Genomic DNA, 21,303 nt, shown 5'->3' with positions numbered 1-21,303 from the left:
TATAATTTGTATGATCGTGAAGAAAGCTGAGTGCTGAAGAACTGATGCTTTTGAATTGTGGTGTTGGAGAAGACTCTTGAGAGTCCCTTGGACAGCAAGGAGATCCAACCAGTCCATTCTAAAGGAGGTCAGCCCTGGGTGTTCTTTGGAAGGAATGACGCTAAAGCTGAAACTCCAGTACTTTGGCCACCTCATGCAAAGAGTTGACTCATTGGCAAAGACTCTGATGCTGGGAGGGATTGGGGGCAGGAGGAGAAGGGGACGACAGAGGATGAGATGGCTAGATGGCATCACCAACTCGATGGATATGAGTCTGAGTGAACTCCAGGAGATGGTGATGGACAGGGAGGCCTGGTGTGCTGCGATTCATGGGGTCGCAAAGAGTTGGACACAACTGAGCGACTGAACTGAACTGAACTGATATGTAATTTTTAAAGGTCAAAGTATTTAGAAGCATGATATGAACTCACTTTGTTGATGTTGGCATGAAGATAAATGAGCTCATCACTGTTTGGTTTGATGCTTTCAAAACCCTATCATATTGATCAAAGAAATATCCTTATAAGACAATGCAAACCCTTGAAGAATCACATGTATTAAATAATTTCATTTATCCTCCAGAGTCATACTTAGAAATTTCCTACCACCCAGAAGAAAAGAAAATCTGCTCTCTCCACCCAAAAGATCACAATCAGTGAGAATCAAAGAGCTATCTGGTGACTAGAAGTGGCACTACCATTTTTTTTTTTCCTTACTTAGAGAAAAACACACAATGCTATTCAGAGACTGGGCTTCCCTGGTGGCTCAGATGGTAAAGAATCTACCTGCAACGCAGGTTACCCAGGTTCGATCCCTGGGTCAGGAAAATTCCCTGGAGAAGGAAATAGCAACCCACTCCAGGATTCTTGCCTAGAGAATTCCATGGACAGAGGAGCCTGGCAGGCTATATAGTCCATGGGGTCACACAGACTTGGACTCGACTGAGCGACTAACACTTTCACTTTCATTCAGAGACTGATTGCAAATAATCTAAACTAAGTAAGTCTAAAAGTTTACTTTCTTTTTTAGAGACACCCTTTCTGAGTTTATTGATAAAGGAAGTACTGCAGGGAGAATACCTTTTAGGTGTGTCTCTAAAGAGATAACTGCTAATTTCAGCTCCATCTGGAATTACTGACGAATCATGAAAAAATGCCTTGTCTCGAATTTGCATCTGAAAGAGTTCCTCATCTCGAGTAGGCAACTTCTGGGTCCTTGAGCTGAGTGGTAACAGCAGCCACAGCATACACCAGTGGAGAGGCACCATCCTGGGGCGACAAAAATAATTGCTTATGTTAATTCTACAGGCAAAACATTGGGCAATTTGCAAACTTTCTGATGGTTAACACTATTTTGGTTTCCACAGAAAGAACTGTATTATGTACTTTGGATACATACACATGAGCTTGAGGGCAACTTTGCTGGTTTGTTTTTCAAAGTATTTCATTGAGTTGATGATGAATTCACCAGAATGTCAGTTACTAAACAGATTTTGAAACAAAAGAACCCTTGGTGGATTAACTTCACTGGGTATTGAGACAGAAAATCTCCCCTTCAGTATGGCAGAAGCGGTCACTATAGATATCTCCATACAACTGTCTCAAAGCTTGAAATTTGACATAAATCACAGAGACCCATTGAGAGCCAGAAAATTACCACTGCATGGTTATTTTTATTCTTCCTTAAAATGTGACTAAGGATCCTACATATATAGAAATATTCTTAGTCTGCAAATCAAATTTTCATAAATCAGAGATTTTAAGACATTGTAAGTTTAATTTTCTTATAGGTGAAACAATTTGTCCAAAATCACAAGGGGAGCTATTTGCCAGTGTCTGGTATTACAGATTTACCAGACTCTTAAACACAACATTTATATATAAACCTTCACCATATTAAAAGCAGGCTTGGATTCCCACTTTAAATCAAGAAAGACCATTGGAAAGTTCTGTAGTTAGGTCAGCTGCCTTAATCTCCAGCAGAGTTATGTATTTACCATCCCAGTCTAGTGTTTTCCTTGAGTTGCATTTTGGCATTAATCACTGACTTTCCATTAAAAAACATAAACAGTCGTGGATCACCCTCTAGGGCACCTTGCTGGAGGGGCGTTTTCAAGGACACCACCTTCTGTGTGCCCTTCTCCCAACAGGAAGCTTCCGGCAGGTGAGCTTCTTTTCACGTCAAGTGCTCGTGAAAGGCTTTGCTTTCTTTGAGGATTTGGTGCCAGTTTTCCTCAGAAAAAACCTCTGAAAGGAGTTGTTTTCCCGTATCTCTTTGACAACATACGTCAGCGAATTCAAGCATTAGGGAAATATATTGTTTTTACATTGAAGTACTTTAAATAGTGCGAGAGTCAAATGCAAATATTTGCGATAATCTGAGATGATTTGAATGCCAGTTTTGTTTCTAAAAGGCCATTGCTATAGCTATGAGGTCACTTCTACTTAAACCATCACTTGACTTTAATTTTATCCTTCTTTGAGGGCTACCAAAAATATATGCATACAACTGAACATATTTTTTTGAGGGGAATATGCTTTGCTTTTCTTTTTTTTAAATAAGAGTTTGAGAAGTAATTTTTCCCAGTGAGCTTGCTTGCTCAGAAAGTTCATGTAACTTGCTTTTTCAAAAGTCGTTCTCTATCATTGCTCTGCAATTTTCCATATAAAATATCTGCAGTATTTAAGAGTTATTGTGTGCAAAATATGCAGGCATCCCTGGTGGCTCAGAGGGAAAGAATCCGCCGGCAATGCAGAAGATGTGGGTTTGATCCTTGGGTCGGGGAGATCCCCTGGAGAAGGAAATGGCAAACCACTCCAATATTCTTGCCTGGAAAATCCTATGGACAGAGGAGCCTCGCAGGCTGCAGTTCATAGGGTCACAAAGAGTTGGTCAGATATGACTGGGCATACCCACCTGCATGTGCAAAGCACAGTGTTAAGTCCATTAACTACACTAGTGCATTTAATCTTCACAGTAACCTTATGGAGTATGTACTAGCCTTATCTAAGAACAAACCTCCTTTAACATAAGCAGAGAAAGGATATAAACCCAGGAGAATCTGACTGCAAAGCCCAAACATTTATCCTCTATAATCTCTCTCAAGAAAGCAACAGAGGTTCTTATTTCCCATCCTTATTTCTCAATTGTATTGAGATTGAATGACCGAATGTTAAGAAAGTTGGCTTTTTGGTTTCAGCTCCTAATTAGAACTGTAATCTTAGGCAATTCACTTCACATTCTGGACCTCAATTTTATGAACGGTCTGGATGGAAGGTTTTACTAAAATCTGAAAATGAACAATGACTGAGCATTAAAATCCTTTTCCCAAATAGCTGGCAGATTCCCTGGTGGCTCAGACGGTGAAGAGTCTGCCTGTAATGTGGGAGACCGGGGTTTAATCCCTGGGTTGGGAAGATCCCCTGGGGAAGGAAATGGCAACCCACTCCAGTATTCTTTTCTGGAGAATCCCATGGACGGAGGAGCCTGGTCAACTACAGTCCATGGGTCATAAAGAGTCGGACACAGCTGAGTGGCATCACTCTCACTTTAGGAATAAAAGCAGCCCTCTTTAAATTTCATTAAATAATCTGTCCCTTAGGTACCCAGCTGACTGTCAAGGAGGGGAGCCCAAGTGTGGCTGGAGGTGTTAAAGGGAGCTCACGTGAATGTTATATCTGTGAAAGATGGCTTGGCAGATCAAAATCAAAACTCAGTGAACCTACTCCAAATAAGTAGGGACATGGCAGAGAAAACGGAATGGAACCTCCACTCATGACACCTAATCCCTCCCCTTCTGATGCCCTTTGTCCCGTAGCTAACAGAAATGCAAAATCCAAATGGGATTTGATAAGCCGCTCCTGTAAAAGAGGTGGCAAAGATAAAGAACCTGATAAACAACCCGCCTGCCAATGCAGGAGACATAAGAGACATGGGTTCGATCCCTGGGTCAGCAAGATCCCCTGAAGGAGGGCCTGGCACCCCACTCCAGTATTCTTGCCTGGAGAATCTCAGGGACAGAGGAGCCTGGCGGGCTACAGTCCACAGGGTCACAAAGAGTTGGACATGACTGAAGTGATTTAGCACACACCCTGTAAAGAAATACTCATTATTTCAACAAAAGAAAACTTATTCAGTTTACTTTGCAGCGGCATTTCTGAAACTTTAGCAGAGGAGTCCAGATAACAAGATACATCTCTTTAGAAATGGTTAGAATTTGACTTTCCATACTTATTAGGAATGGAGAGCCAACATGCCAGGGAAGCACTTATGAGTGAGATACTCAGGCGTATTTGCCCTAGAACCACTCAAGGGCAGCCTTCCCTCCTCAGCCCTGTATTTGCCCTGAAAGCTGTCAACTGCACACAGTTGAGCAGGACAAGCTGGCCAATGCCCCAGGATATCTGGGATATTTAGGTCAGCCCCAGGGTTAGAGGTCTAGCTAGTTATGACTGGTGGGAATTTTTCCAGCATCCTCAGCTTCCCATGGAGGAACTTTCTCTTATTAAATCAGCTAATTGTAAGAGAAGAATTTTAAATTAATAAGAAAGATATTAATAAATTTTGCTATGTATGTGATGCATGCCAGGTACTCTTCTAAGTGCCCTACATCTATTATCTCATATAATGTTAGCAACAGCCCTATGGTATAGGCAATATTATTTATCTCTCCTCAAAAATAATCAAACTGAGGCTTGGACAAGTATGATCACATAGTGACTACAACATGTATGAGGAATGTAAAGTCTTAGGAGTGACTTTGAAAGTGTGGTCAATATGATTATTACACATTCCTCAGCATCAGCTACTTTGTGATGTAATGCTAGGTAAAGTGAACAACTTCAGGCAGAGGAAGTGTTAAAGACAGTTATCCATGGGACTCTGTACTTGTCTGTGCACAGGTGGGAAGCAGAAGAATTGACTGCTTTTGTTCCAGATTACCATCTTTTCAAGGATGTTTGTGTAATTCATAGCCTTGAAGATAACACTTCTGGGGCCAAGAGCAGGAGTGATTATTACCCATTATGAAAACCCGAGTTTGCTAAGCTCAGGGCTGCTCTCTTGTAATAATCCCCACTGTAGGTACTGGTGCCATAGGTCCCCTTTGCATCATTCTGTGAGATTCGGGGGTCAGGGGGCGAGTGGCAGAAAATGGTACTTCTGTGGATCTGTGGCTCCTGCTGTTGCTCTGAGTAATGAAGCCCTTTGTTACCGACCCAAGAGCCTCATGGCATCTTGCATCCATGAAACGACGGCAGGCTAACTCGATAGCTTGCAAGGAGGGCAAAATCTCAAACACGTTACAGGTCTTGACCCCAAGCGTTTACTTGTTAAGTTATTACTTTACTGGTTGACTTTATTACTTTACTTTACTTGTTGACTTTACTGGCTCAGGTAGACATTTTTATTTAGATAATCACCAACAGAGAATAGACTAAACATTATCTTTTGCTTTCTTTATACAAATATCATATTTCCACAGCTTAAATTTTATCAGGCCACATTTTCTGTTTTTGAAACAGTTTTAACTGTTTTAATTGGTACATCAGTTATGGGCAAAACAGACACTTTTCAGAAAAGTGTTTAAAATTAGTATGTTCTGTTTTATTTTTATTGTATTTACAGGAGAAGATGGGTGTTAACTGAACCTATTGTGGTTACCATTTCACAAGGTATGTAAATCAAACCATCACGCTGTATGCCTTAAACTTACACAGGGATGTATGTCAATCACTCTTAAACAAAACTGGAAAAAAGTTAGAATGATTCTCCAAACACTGGAATTTATATCTATAGGATTATTGTTTTCAGAATGTTATCTAATCACATTTGTCTACTTCTGGGAAAAAAAAAATATTCAGTTATTAGGGAAACCCAATAATTTGTTCAATTTGATCAGGTTATGGGCAGAATTTTTCTAACAAAATGTATTTAAAAGAAGCATTGAATATAGTTAATCAAAAAACTATTATGTAGACATATTGTGCATATTTTTACAATTTATATTCACTGATTCAAGTTTAAAGCTTTACGTAAGCGTTGTTTAAAGGATGAAATTTTATAGAATTTTTTTCTCTACCAAAAAAAGTTCTTAAATATTCAACTTAAGAATTAGTCACTTTAAATAAGTAAGAGAAAATACATTCTTAAGAATAAGCCGTGGGTAAGCCAGTACTTTGGCCACGTCATGCGAAGAGTTGACTCATTGGAAAAGATTCTGATGCTGGGAGAGATTGGGGGCAGGAGGAGAAGGGGACGACCCAGGATGAGATGGCTGGATGGCATCACTGACTCGATGGACGTGAGTCTGAGTGATCTCCAGGAGTTGGTGATGGACAGGGAGGCCTGGCGTGCTGCGATTCTTGGGGTTGCAAAGAGTCGGACACGACTGAGCGACTGAACTGAACTGAGCTGAACTGAAGCCAGTCTATAACAGACTCTTCTAAGATTGCAAAAGTGCCCTCTAATGGCATAACTATTTCTTTCATTTCTTTCTGTTCCTTCTAGGTACCTAGAGCTCATCTAGGTTTAAAGTTTACTGTAAATAATATTTCTCAGAATTTCTCTTTCAGAATGATTACTTCTGTAATGGGTAAAATGGGGGGTAATCTAGGAAATGTGTCTGCACAGCAGGAAATCTTGCTGTGTTTCTACAATCAAAGGTCTAGTTCCAACAGAAGTAGAATGTTGCTAAGATGGTTTCAAGTGTTTTTATTTTGCTGGACAGAGTGATCAACTTGGTTGCACAATGAGCTCAGCCCAGAAAAACTAAGTGGTACTATCCTATTAAACTGAGAAGATTGACTTCAACTGTTTCAGTTGTAAAGTTCTGATGAATCAGGTACATGGATGTTAATCCAAAACTCTGCGATTGTTGTTCGGTCAGAGGCTTTCTCCGTATTTGGCACACACCTTCCTATCTTACGTAGGCTGAGGCTGACCTAATGATTTTATATATCTCAGTCTCTAACCTAGATTACTGTAATTTAGATATTGGAGATGAGAAACAGTTTTATCCTTTGAAGTCCCAATGCATCCTAGAGTTAAAGAAGAAATTATTTTTGAAATATAATTGTTCAATGAGATGCATCATGTATTCTATACTTAGAAATACATAGAAAGGTAGACAGAGGTTTGGACACTGAAAAATAAATAACTTTGAATGTTATTAGTTTATAGGATACATATACACACAGAGTTAAGGAAAATAATTCAGACACATTATATGAATCCCATTAGTTGATGCTGTGGGGTGTGTGTGTCTGTGTGTGTGTGTGCCCCGCACGCACGCTAAGTCGCTTCAGTCGTGTCCAGCTCTTTGCGATCCTACGGACCACAGCCCGCCAGGCTCCTCTTACCTGGGATTCTCCAGGTAAGAATGCTGGAGTGGGTTGTCACTCCCTCCTCCAGGGGATCTTCCTGACCCAGGGATCGAGCTGCATCCCTTAGCTCTCCCTCTCCTGCATTGACACATGGGTTCTTTACTGTCAAAGTTGACGTTAGAGTAAATGAGCAGAGGTTCTAAAAGAAGCACCTTTTATACACAACATTTTACTTCTCTATTTGCTGCCCCCTCTCTGGAACGTGAGTGAGCACCGCTGCTCTAGGAGGATGGAGAGAGACTGCTTTAAATGTCTGAGGACGGGATGACTGGAGCTGCTTCACCCACTTGCTCTCCCACCTTCTCTGCTGGGCTCTCTGTTGCCGGTCCTAGAGAGGGAAAGTGGACAGTGGACCACTGGCATATGTTGACCTGGCATATTCTTTCCCAACACACCTTGAGAACTGTAAAATGGTCATGTGGTAAGCAATAAAAAAAAATTAAAGGGACCTTGAACAATTTATCAATGTACTAACTAAAAACCCAGGATGACCCTGGTCACCACAAAAAAACCACAACAGGCCTAAAAGCAAATAGTATGTTCCCCAGGGAGTCAGTAGCAGCTCCTCCACCGTCATTTTGCAAAATTTATCTCCAATTACATAGTCAACTTGGTTAACCCACCGATTCACTTAGTGAAAATGAAAAGGTACAATTGGAAATGGTGTAAACAAGGATAATAAGTAAATAAGTCTGGTTAATTATTTTTACTTCTTTGAAATATGAATTAAATGCATTTAACCACAAATCCTAATTGAGAATCTTGTCTTAGGAGTAGAGAGATATTTCAAACCACTAAAAAGCTTCCATTTCATATTTATAGACTGCTTTTTTTTTTTTTAGACTGCTGTTTAGTTACATTATCTTACTAATGTAATAAATTTTCAAGTCTGGTAAATAAAACATTCTTTCAGGTTTTCATGGAACTTTCCGAGGCTTTCTGAATAGAAGATGTCATACAAATTAAGGTATCGTGACCTTTCCCATTTTTGTGGATTCCTCAGAACAGCAGCGACAGCTCTACCTGCCTAGGAGAAGCATGATAAAAGCAAGTTCCTCAATCACCTTCCCACCAACCAAGGTCCTGCAAATTCCCGTAGAACATGTGAACATAGTTGTAAAAAATGTCATTAAGCTCTTATAGACATTACATGGTATAAAACTTAACAAGATCAGATTCATCAGGATAAATAGGCCACATGTAGTACACAATCAGAAAATTCATCGAGTCATTAAGATTCACTTAAAAACTATCCAGTGAGCCCAACCATGTGTCTGCCACAAACATGAAATAAATTCACAATGACCAAAAAGAAGGATGGGCATTCTGAATTTACTTGAGACAAACGCATCTGGAATAAATAAAATCTAATGTTTAATTACAGAGACTGGAAAGTGCATGATTATAATTTAGTGAGGATAATTTTAAGGAAAGGTCTGCCGCAGAGATTTCTGTTCTGTTCTTTTCCTTTTTAAGTGCAAACATTTAGTCTTTTAACTTCTATTTTTAAACTCGAGGGCATTTGTTTTTGTTTGAATCATCCATGCCACATCTGATAATAAATCTGGAGCATCTGATCTAGCTGTAAAGAAAAAAATGTAGCTTTGGTCAGGGGAATGGCCCCCTATGTCTGCCAGGATCTGCTCTGTGAGCAAGGAGGGGTGGGTTGTGGTGGGGCGGGGAAGGTGCTGGGGGGGGGGGGGCGGTGCTCTGTCTTTGTGCTTTCACAAAGTAAAATGCCCATCCTCGATCTACAGACTCCCTCAAGGCAGAAAAAAAAGGAAAAAAACCCCACTGATTTCCAGAAGCTGTTCTGTTCTCCTGTCTTTTGTAAACAATGAGAATATTAACTGAAATTAATTGGTTGTCCCTATAAATGTAGACAGCCTCTGCTATGGTTGAAAATTGCAGGGAAACAGGGCATATTGTGGTTTGGCATGTTTTCATATTTGGTAAGGGTGAAAGCAGCCAGTAGGAGTCCAGGGCTCCTGGTCAGCATTGAGTGGTCCTCTGCCCTGGCTGGGTAAGCTCCTGTTCCCTGATAACCTCAAATGCAGCTGCACTATTTCCAACTCCTGTGGCTCTATAGAGCAGAGCCAGCCTTGGGCACAGAATTCATAGGCTAAAGCTCTCTAAATGCGGGCTGTCATTACAGAGTGGAATGATTATTAAGGGTTTTAAGAGTTCATTATATCAATAATCTATGGATTAAGGACCTTCACAGGCATTTCAATGGCAATGAATCCAACCTCCTCTACCACTTCTCTAAATGATTGCCAACTTTCATTCTGGAAGGAAATTAAATTAGTATGAAAAAGCAATGTAAAATTAAAACATGCCAAAGATCTGAATAAAGTTTCCATTCTGTCATCCCCTCCCCTCTGATCTTCATGGTATGCAGTTCATAGCAGGGCCAAGGCTGGGGCACTTTAATTTTAAAAGATAGCCAAGCCTACATAATAAGAATAGCTTGAAAGAGGATCAGGTTTTAAACGAAGTAACCTTGTATTCCAGCAGCATTAATGCCAACAGAATAATGAACAATAGAAACGGCCAAAATAAATGTACTACAGATAGACAGTAGTCTTTGATTTAAGAAGCCAGATTCATTTTACCATAGGAAGGAGTAAATCTCCTAAAATGCATCTGATAGGTGATTCAAAGATATGATAAATTCAAAAGCAATTTAGAAGATAATGCAAAGTAAAACTGAAACAAGATTCTAAATCTCTTCCTCCAATCAGAATTTCCTCTGTAGTTACAACTGTAATAGCTGGGCTCATTTTCACTATCTTAGAAGTTAATGATTCCTGGAATAATGAAAGCTCCTAAGGGAGGAATAATATGCTCGGTTGCTTTTCTTACTTTAGTTTGGCAGCTTAGCCTTATTTCCTGTTGATCTGCAACAAAATGGAAATGACTTCTTGTGCAGTGTTCCCCAAAGTTGTTCATAAACGGCACACGCCATCCTCGACAGAAATTCAGCTGATGGAACGTGGCAATGTGCCAACAGCACCTAGCAGCATCACACATCAGTCTTGAAGATGGGATATGAACTGTCACGATCAGCAGAGTGCCTGCCGTTGAAATACGCCAAAAATACCCTGAAAGTATAATGACCTTGACTACCCATCCATACCGGTCCGCCGTTTAGCAGAGTTGAGTTGATGTTAATTATGCATACGAGTTAAGTGAACACCTACCAAGAGGGAAAGGGTGGCTGAGATTATAAACAAGCGCTAATTAGAGTTGGAGTGAAAAATCCCCAAGAACTGGTGAGGAGAGAATAGGACTCAGTGGAAGTAAGAGGAGGAGAATGAACTAGACTCAGGAAAGGGAGGTGGAGGTAGGGAGGGCAGGGAGTTGATTCAATGGAGGGCTGCATCAGGAAGAGTTAAACAAACGTCAGCTGAGCCCCTGCATGCGCTGGACGCTGAATGATATGCCACTTGTTACAAGACTTCCTCTCTTCTTGACGTATCTGCAGTCTAGCAAGAAGTGAGGAAGAAAATATTCTTATGCAGAGGCGAAGAGAGAGCAGTATGAAACTAATGGCAAAGATCTGTAAAAGCAAAATGCACTTTTCTAAAGGGTGTGAAAACTTAGCTAAAAGACGATAAAGTCCCGTGGTTTACAACCTATGTTTCTTAGCCATTACTGAAATTCCTGGGATGAATTCTGAAGAGGGTCCTTAAAAGGTCACCTCATGTGCCTGAGACCGTGCAGAAAGACCCCAGAGGCAAGGACAAGTATTTCTTCAAGACAGGCTACAAGACAGTTTCAAAAACCACTATTCTCTTTTCCACACAAAATCTCTGTCCCCTGACCTGGAAGCATGGTTCAGGGGGAAAACTGCAGACTGAGAGTTAAGACACATCCGCTGTGGGCAGGAGAACTATCCATGATGATGGCTTGCTCTCAAGGTACCCTGCGGCTCTGGGTCCATCTAGGGTGAGTCCATCCTATCTCTTACAGAAGCTGGCAGCACAGGGCAGGAGCGAGGCTCCTCCAGGACACATTGCAACTTGGGTTCCTCTGTATCTAATTCTCAGACAAGAAAGAACAGGCTATGGACAGAGTGAAGGAAAACCAGCCTGCTTTTATGGAAACCTGGCCATCCACTTCATGAACTGAATGGTTACTGCTGTAGGTTAACCTTGAGAAAGGGCTTCCACAACCCCAGGAACAGCACATAAGAATATCAGTGTGCAAGTCTACTGGCAAGCCAACCCAATTCTCCTTTCCTGGAGATGATCATTAACACACTAGAGGTGGGTTGTTGTAGACTTACTGGAGGTTGGGACTATAGTATATCAGCTACAAATTTGGTATTTTTACAGTTATTTCAGCCTAAAAATAAATTTCTGTAAAAGCTCCAGGAAAGGAACTTTTCAGGAAGATACTCCATAGATTTCTTAGGACACCAAAAACAAGATATGGTCAAAGGAGCTAAAACACAAAAGAACAAGAATTTTCTAAATTCTGACTCCATATTGCAAACCAAAGTGGGTAATGTGAGAATCAAACTGTTAGTAGCCCAGCCATGTCCAGTTCTTGGGGACCCCACGGCCTGTAGCCCACCAGGCTTCTCTGTCCATGGGATTTCCCAGGCCAGAACACTGGAGTGGGTAGTCACTCCATTCTCCAAGGGATCTTCCCGATCCAGGGATCGAACTCAAGTCTTCTGCATTGCAGGCAGATTCTTTACTGTCTGAGCCACCAGGTTAATAATATGAGCATTCGAAAGAAATATCCTAGGAATATATAATCTGCTTATGAAGACAAAAGTTACATACCCAGACACCAGAGTCCAGTCACGTCCATATCACTTTCACTGTCTTGTTTCTTAACATACATGCAATGAGTCCTTGCTGCATGCCTGGCACTGTTCTGGGGCAGGGGTGACCTTGTGAATCTGTGTTCTAGTGTAGGGGACAGCATTATACAGATGCATAAATAACAAAACACTACTGGCTGGTTTTCATTGTCGTGCAGAGAATTAAGAGGCCTGTGGGAAAGATAGCGTGGTGATGCCTACTCTAGATGTACATTTATTTACGTATTTTATTATTTTTCGGGCCACACCATGTGGTATGTGAAATCTGCTCTGACGAGTGATCAAACCTGTGCTCCCTGCATTGGAAGCGCAGAGTCTTAACCACTAGACCACCAGGGAAGTCCTCTAGATAGTATATTTAGAGAAGATTTCTTGGAGGAAATGGCATTTACTCTGAGATATAAAGGAAAGGAAGCCAGTAAAACAAATGTCAGGGGAAAGAGCATTCCTGGCTCAGAAACGGCAGGTGCAAAGGCCCTAAGGTGGCACAGCCATGGGGTACCGCCAAGAGGAAAAGATATCCACGCAGAACAGAGTGGGTGATGGGGAAAGATGAAGGCAAAGGGAACACCGCACACAGCCTTGCAACCATATGAATAGGTCAGGATTCTATCCCGAGTGTGATGGAGAGCCCTTTAAGCAGGCCAGGAACCATGATCTGGTTCATGGTTTTAAGAAAAACTGTGTCTATTACATAGAAAATGGATTTGGGGGAAGGGATCATCGTTAAAGCAAAAATCAAACTCATCTCTGTAAGAGCACAAAGAACCAATGAAGGGAAAGCTACTACAGTTGTTCACAGTAGACATGCTAATGGCTTAAACCTCATGGCAGAGGTGGAAAGGAGTGGGGAGATTCAGGATATGTTTAATAGGCAGGGTCAACAGAATGGGCAGGTGAGCTGGAGGTAGGGAGTGAGGAATCAAAGGTAACACCTTGATTATAGGAACCTAGGTACAAGAAAAGGATGAAACATAAGTAATGGAGAGATGAAAGAAATCAGAGAGAAAGGAGATTAGTCAAGCAGAATTTCAAGCTGGCATCAAATAATTTTTGAGGTGTTGGCCATCTTAGATGCAGTTTTTAAGAGCTAATTTTTATACTGGATAAAGTATTAGAAAAAGGAGAAACATAAAGATACATAGGCCAGGGTGGGAAGTAGCTGGATGTCTGGGTTGATTTCAGTTTTCAGGTTGGGAAAAGGTGGTAAGACATTCTGGGGAGAGGCAACACACACACACGCACGCGCACACACACATGCGCACACATACACACTGGGGAGAGGCAACACACACATGCACACACACACACACACTGGGGAGAGGCCACACACACAGGCACACACACACACACACTGGGGAGAGGCCACACACACGTGCACACACATGCACACGTGCACACACACACGCTCACACACACTGGGGAGAGGCAACACACACACACGCATGCGCACAGATGCACGCACACACACATAGACACACCCACCCACACCCACACACCAGTAGTTGTTTCTTTGAACTTACATTTCGAATGCAAGGAAGGACACATGATATTTGAGGCCAATTACTTTGTCAAAAGTTCTGGTAAGGGGCTGTTTTTAGTAAGTGAGCAGGAAACCAAGGAAGACAGATATAGAAGTTATGAAGAATATTTGACAAGAAAACACTGCAATTTGGCATATATGACCAGACCTCTTCATAAACTGTGTCCAAATGCATAGACAAAATAAAACTTTCTAATGAACGCACATCTGCCAAGTGTCACCTAGCAGATGCTCCCAGGCCCTTTTCTGGCGAACAGTACCGGAAGAGTAGAGGAATTCCAAGACAGAGGGATAAGATGAGGTGGACTCCACAGGTGTGGGCAAGAGAGAGGCAGGCTGTGCGCTCGCTGACAGGCAGGAAGAGGCAGCGGAGAAAGCAACAATGTGACCCAGTGGGTCACTGGGACAGACGCCGAGCTCTGAAGTGTGCCAGTCTGAGGGAGGAAGATGAGCCGTCTTTACAGACATCCTGTAATACACGTGATAAGCAGTCGCTAACTACTGATTGACCGATGGACCAAATTTAATAAGGATTACATCTTCTGAACTGAGACCCTCACTGTTTGCTTGGTCCCTGCTGGGTCTCCGTTGCTCCCCAGCTTTCTTCTGTGTGGCGAGCGGGGGCCACTCTTGCTGTGGAGCACGGGCTTCTCTTTGGGTTTGCCTCCCTTGCTGCAGAACCCAGGCTCTAGGGCGAGCAGGCTCAGTAGCTGCGGTCTGCAGGCTTACTTGCTCTACCAGGTGTGGGATCTTCCCCAACCAGGAATCGCACCCACGTCCCCTGCATTGACAAGCAGATTCTTAACCACTAGATCACAAAGGAAGCCCCTTGTTACTGGTTTTGTGTGTTAGTGACAGCAAGGATAAAAACCAAAAGATGAAAGCAAAATACTGTAGCAGGATTCTAAAAATTCATCCATCTCTTGACTCATGCATCAGCAACAACGTTGAAACGTTCCATCCTTCCCATCTATCCCAGAGCACACATACTACCTTCTCAAAAGAACTTCAAAATCGAAAAGGTTTTTTTAGTTCTACTCATCATACTAACAAAACCAGGTACTTCAATTATCTGAGTTCAGAGAGATTCTTGTTCTCAGGACAAACCTGGTTTTAAAACTTGCTTTGGCAATTCTGCCAGCTCTGTCTGCTGAACACATGGGCTGCATCTTCCATCGGTTATGATCAAAGAAATCTTTTATACCCAAGCTTCTAGTGATATAATAAAAAGTGATATTCATCCACAAGGCAGTGACAACAGAAACCTTTCTCGGAGAGCAAGCATGGTGGAATTGCAGAGCTCACTGGCTGATTCAACAAACAGTTATTGGGTACTTACTCTGTGCTAGGCACTCTTGAGGTCTGGAAATAGAGCAGTGAACAAGATGCTTGTGTGAGGTTCTCATGCTTGCAAAGCTTATACTTTGCTGGATTTAAGAGAGGCTCCACATAAAGATCCCTGAGAGCAGGAGCACTGTGATGCAAATGAGCAGTGAAGAGGCAGGAGGGGAAGCCACAGAGCGGGGAAGGCTGGAGGGGACAGAGCTAGCTGAGTGCCCGGGGAAGATCTCTCTGAGAAAGCGCTGTTTCAACAGGGACCTGATGGAGAGACTAAGCCCCGAGAACCACCAAATATTGGGCCTAGAAGGGACCTTTACAGATGAGGAAACTGAGGAAGACCGAGGGGAAGGACCTGCTTCATCTCCCGGGCTTCACATTCAGGAATTTGCCTGCATGAACTGGGTTACCCTGTGGCTCAGTGTTAAAGAATCTGTCTGCAGTTCAGGACACTGGGGTTTGATCCCTGAATTGGGAAGATCCCCTGGAGAAGGGCATGGCAATTCACTCCAGTATTCTTGCCACAGAAAATTCCATGGACAGAGGAGCCTGGTGGGCCACAGTCCATGGGGTCGCCAACAATAAAACCCTCAGCCACCCAAAGGCTTGCGCCCACACGGGCAAGCCTCAGGGACCACAATGACAATCACATCACGTGGGGGACAGCTGACCAATGTTAACCCCGAGGTGGGGGGGGGGGTGCGAGGAAGGGCAACACCACAGTTTTTCAAGGTCCATTATCAGATGAAAGAAAGATTAGAAGCCCTGTGGCTAGCCCAGCTAGTCCAGGGCCTGGCAGGGCCTGACAGGGAAGGAGGCTGGAACGTGGTGAATTACGTATCTGATAAAGCGGTGAAACTGAACAGAGCACTTTAAAAAGTAGGAGGTGTTCCGACAGAGAAAGGATGCTGCCTGACTTTCCCTAGGGAGATTCCTAATAGGATTGCAGCAGTGTGGTGTTTACTTAGATGGCTTGTTATCTGAGCTCTCTCTGTACACTGTCAGTAAGTGAGCTGGTGTTTATTAAGTGCCTATTGTGAGTTCCTTGGGGACTTTGAAGGCGGATAAAGCTGAACCACAGTTCTCCTGTAAAAACCAGAGACTTTGGTTCTTCTGTACTTTCTTATCTCACTTGAATTATAGCTATTTTTGTTTTTTCCCTTGTCCCTAAAAAAAAGCCCTTCATGAGGCTTATATAACATGAGTTTACCCAAGAAAGTGCCCCTTAGACAGAAATTACTTTTTTACTCTTTATATCCTCAATGTAGACTTTTTTAGTTCTGCACAAATAAGCACTAAATAAATATTTGCTTAATTTTATTGCTTTCGAGAAGCTTATAGATGGAAGTAAGGTAAATAACCTCAGATATCAGATGACACCACCCTAATGGCAGAAAGTGAAGAACTAAAGAGCCTCTTGATGAAAGTGAAAGAGGAGAGCGAAAAAGTCGGCTTAAAGCTCAACATTCAGAAAACAAAGATCATGGCATCTGGTCCCATCACTTCATGGCAAATAAATGGAGATACAGACTTAATTTTGGGGGGCTCCAAAATCACTGCAGATGATGACTGCAGCCATGAAATTAAAAGATGCTTACTCCTTGGAAGGAAAATTATGACCAACATAGACAGCGTATTCAAAAGCAGAGACATTACTTTGCCAACAAAGGTCCATCTCGTCAACTATGGTTTTTCCAGTAGTCATGTATGGATGTGAGAGCTGGACTATAAAGAAAGCTGAGCACTAAAGAACTGATGCTTTTGAACTGTGGTGTTGGAGAAGACTCTTGAGAGTCCTGTGGACTGCAAGGAGATCCAACCAGTCCATCCTAAAGGAGATCAGTCCTGGGTGTTCATTGGACTGATGAAGGACTGATGCTGAAGCTGAGACTCCAATACTTTGGCCACCTGAGGTGAAGAGCTGACTCGTTTGAAAAGACCATGATGCTAGGAAAGATTGGGGGCAGGAGGAGAAGGGGACGACAGAGGATGAGATGGCTGGACTGCATCACTGACTCAATGGACATGAGTTTGAGTAAATTCCGGGAGTTGGTGATGGACAGGGAGGCCTTGCATGCTGCGGTCTATGGGGTTGCTAAGAGTCAGAAGGTAATTTGAAATGTCTCCCATTAGAAAGATCCCTAAACGTTCTGGACCGTGCAAGGCTGCTGGGGATGGTTGTTGGCTGCTTCCTCCAGGCTGAGTGCTAGCTCCAGACCCATTTTCCTTCCTTTCCCAGGCATCTAACCCTCATGGTGTGGAGTGGCCAACCTGAATCTGGGCTCTGTTACTGGGAACCCTTCTATACCATCGCTACTGTGGGCAGATTAAATACGTGGAACCACTCTGAACCTTGGTTTCCAAGTTTGCTGTCTGAAAGGTACTGGAGACACTGTGCCATTTCAGACAACAAACCCGGCGAGACTGCTGAAGGGCTACCTTGAAATCAGTGCACGCTGGTATTACTTCGGCAGCACTCGTCCTGCCAGCTGCTGAACCAGGAAGCTCAACGTTCCCTGAGGTTTTGGTCCCCGCATTGCATGATCCATCACATCCTGCCCCTCCCCTGCTACATCTCCTCTCAAAGGCGCTCTCTCTTCTCTACCCAAGTGGCCAGCGCCTCACCGTCCATCTACTGACCCTCCCCTGCCTGCTCTCACACACGTGTCCCCTGGATCTCTCCTCAGTCCTTCTACACAGCACTGCTCGGTCCCCTTGATAAACGAAATCTATTTCATTCTTCTGCTGAAAAAAAAAAGTCATATGCTTCCTGTGAAGCAGAGTCTGAAGGCCACGCCCGCGAGGCCCTTTGGGTCACAGCCCCCCTGCTCCTGCAGACTCACTTCTACACCCTCCCGGCGCCAGGAGGACCTGCCGCCCCTGTGGACCTCCGCGCACTCTTCACTCCAGCGTCTGCAAAAGCAGAGAAATCAAGGTGTGCACGTTTCCGCGCTCATGCTCCTACTGCAACCCATTCTGCATTCTGTCTGTGTGTCTTCTTGAGACCCCCAGAGTGGCACGGCCACGCGCCCCCTCTACGGCGGCGACACAGAACCCACTCCAAGCAGAGGTGGGTGACGCTTCACGGGTGTGTCATGGACAAATGACAACAACATGGACAGTTGCTGCTTTATGGAAGCTGTTTCACAAACGATAGCAAAAGCTAAATAGGACACAAGGTATGAATGCCTTTGACAATTTTCTTTTCCACAATATCTGCTGATCCTGAAGCTTTACTCCTTGCTCCCCGCCAGCAGTTGTTTTGGTACGACAGCACTAAAGCCTGCTTGCTACCAAAGAGGATTTGGCTTCCATGCCGAAGCCCAGGACAAAATCACAACAGTAATGTACAAAACCTGCACTCACGATACTGTAATCCAGTGATAGGTGGGTGAGACAGATATACCAGCGACCTTAAACAGTGACCATGGTTAAACACTAGATTAGTCTTATTTCCAGAAGAAAGAGGGCACACGAGTATCTTGTTCTGGTAAAATGAAGTAAAAGTATTTAAACTCTTTGGTCTTCAAATCCAAGGCCCCAAACAAACTGTACACTCAGAGGCAAGCCTGTGGAGAGATGAGACCACGTTCTTCAAGGACACCGCATGTGTGTGCCCGGTCCTGTCAGACTCTCTGCGACCCCGTGGGCGGTAGCCTGCCAGGCCCCACTGTCCGTGGAATTGTCCAGGCAGGAATACTGGCGTGGGTTGCCATTTCCTGCTCCAGGGGTTATTCCTGACCCAGAGATCGAAGCAGCGCCTGGCTGCTGACAGTCTAGTGGTTTAGAGACCCTCGTCTTTCGCTGTCTCGTTCTCCTGTCTCTTGCCTCTATCAATTCAGGATTATATGTTTCTACGAACACTTGAATTTAAGTTTTGGTTTGTCTTTCTACTCTGTTCCATTCTCCCCCGTCGTGCAACTTTTATGTATGTATTCATTTATTCATTCACATTTGGGGACTGTTAACAAAGTTCCTAAAATAGAAAATAATCACTGGACTTAGAGGAAGAGGATCAGAGTTGGAAAAGTTCTGACTGAACAGTTATTGGCTTTTGTACTTTGAGCAAAAGTGCAAGCCTCTTACTTAATCTCTTTGAGTTTCAGTTCCCTCATCTACAAAATGAAGACAATTATTCCCAGGATTATAATAAGATTAAAAATGGTAGACATGCGTGCTCTTTTAAAAGTAAAGAAAGTTCTATTCATTAACAAATACTATAAGCCAGCTGTCCAACTAGTTGTAAAATTTTATTCAACAGCAAAAGACACATGTTTTTACTTGCTCTTACAACAGAGATATCAGAAGGAGTTTCAGCACCAGATTATTCTACCTTTATTTACCTAATCAATCAGGTAAAAGGTTAGGTTCCTATTTAATAAGAGACTGACTAGAAACACAGAGGAAAGTGTGAGATGTTAGGTTTTTAACAATAACCACACAGACAGTAGGAAACGGTTACTATTCCTTTTGTTACCCTAGATATGCCTTATCTGAAGACATCAATATTGTTTAATAAAAAAAGGTGGGCTGTAACTGATTCAAAGGTGAGTGTACGCAGGCTTTTTGGGCACTAGATCCAGCAAAGGCTTTAAGAGGCACGTGTTGAGATGAGGGAGCTGAGGATTAGGCTCAGTTCCCGGGATGTTCTGCATTATTATTTCTGGATTAAGGGACGATTGAAGAACAGGACACTCAAAAGGCAGACGATGCAGGCAGGCCTCACAGTCACTTTTAATGAAGAGCTTATAGCAAATTATGATGAAATAATACAAACACATACCCCTAGAACCATTAGAAAGATGACTAACTACAGAATACTGACCCAGTGTGGGAATTCACACCCACAATTGTTTCATTCCTTCCTCCCCACCTCAAAAGTAAGGCATATAGTTAGGCGTGGCTTTCAGTCTTATTAAAATCTTTTTAAGGGAATCATTAAGGAAAAGCTGCAGCTGGTGACTCTTGGGGGTCAAGGGTGTTCATTACAAGATAAAACCTGCCAAGACGAAGAGATGTTTCCAAACTGCCTCTTTGTGGTCCTTGTTTTTGTAAGTGTGAATAAACTTTAAACATAGAGTTTTTTCAATTATAAGACTGAATTTGGTGGCTGAAGCATTAATACGGGTGTGTGTGTATAAATATTTTCATTATTTGAATTTACTTATTCCTCATTGTGTTTTAAAGGGCTTTAAACGTTTAGGATATTTGGAATATGTGATATACATGTCTATAATGGCTCTCATTATTCCACTGAAATGTGCAATTCCATCCAACTTTCTTGGAAATCACTATTTTAAAAAAACCTTAAAACTGAACTAACTTCAAATCTTACCTCTCAAAAATGTCACATTATTAGTGAAATAATAAAATAATTGTAGTACAGAATTACTATGTTTTTTGCATGCTGAGTCACTCAGTTGTGTCTGTGTCTTTGTGACCCCATGGACTATAACCCACCAAGCTACTCTGTCCATGGAACTTTCCAGGCAGGAATACTGGAATGGGCTGCCACTCCCCCCTCCTAGGGATCTTCCCGACCCAGGGATCAAACCGGTGTCTCCTGCATCTTCTGCATTCACAGGCAAATTCTTTACCACTGAGCCCCAAATCATGTCTCCTGCATCTTCTGCATTCACAGGCAAATTCTTTACCACTGAGCCCCAAATCAACGCTGCCAGGAGAAATACCAACAACCTCAGATATGCAGATGACACCACCCTTATGGCAGAAAGCGAAGAGGAACTAAAGAGCCTCTCGATGAAAGTGAAAGAGGAGAGTGAAAACGTTGGCTTAAAGCTCAACATTCAGAAAACTAAGACCATGGCATCTGGTCCCATCCCTTCATGGCAAACAGATGGGGAAACAGTGGAAACAGTGGCTGATTTTATTTTTTGGGGCTCCAAAATCACTGCAGATGGTGACTGCAGCTGTGAAACTAAAAGACGCTTGCTCCTTGGAAGAAAAGCTATGACCAACGTAGACAGCATATTTAAAAGCAGAGACATTACCAACAAAGGTCCATCTAGTCAAAGTTATGGTTTTTTCAGTGCTCATGTATGGATGTGAGAGTTGGATTGTGAAGAAAGCTGAGCACCGAAGAATTGATGCTTGTGAACTGTGGTGTTGGAGAAGACTCTTGAGAGTCCCTTGGACTGCAAGGA

The 21,303-nt window shown here is 42.8% G+C and overlaps 1 protein-coding gene across 1 annotated transcript in view; it reads right to left on the bottom strand.

Annotated features, from left to right (window-relative positions):
• The window catches only part of NDNF (neuron derived neurotrophic factor), a 48,432-nt gene that overhangs the window by 16,871 nt on the left and 10,258 nt on the right, over positions 1-21,303 (bottom strand). The window contains exon 2 of the mRNA XM_005681260.3: positions 1,119-1,307. Within this exon, the coding sequence (XP_005681317.2) occupies positions 1,119-1,307 (189 nt within the window). The remainder of the gene's footprint in view (positions 1-1,118; positions 1,308-21,303) is intronic.

The sequence above is a fragment of the Capra hircus genome, chromosome 6, assembly GCF_001704415.2.
Source record: "Capra hircus breed San Clemente chromosome 6, ASM170441v1, whole genome shotgun sequence".
Taxonomy (NCBI): Eukaryota; Metazoa; Chordata; class Mammalia; order Artiodactyla; family Bovidae; genus Capra; species Capra hircus.
Note: the sequence above shows the minus strand (reverse complement) of the source record. Positions and strands in the feature narration are given on the sequence as shown.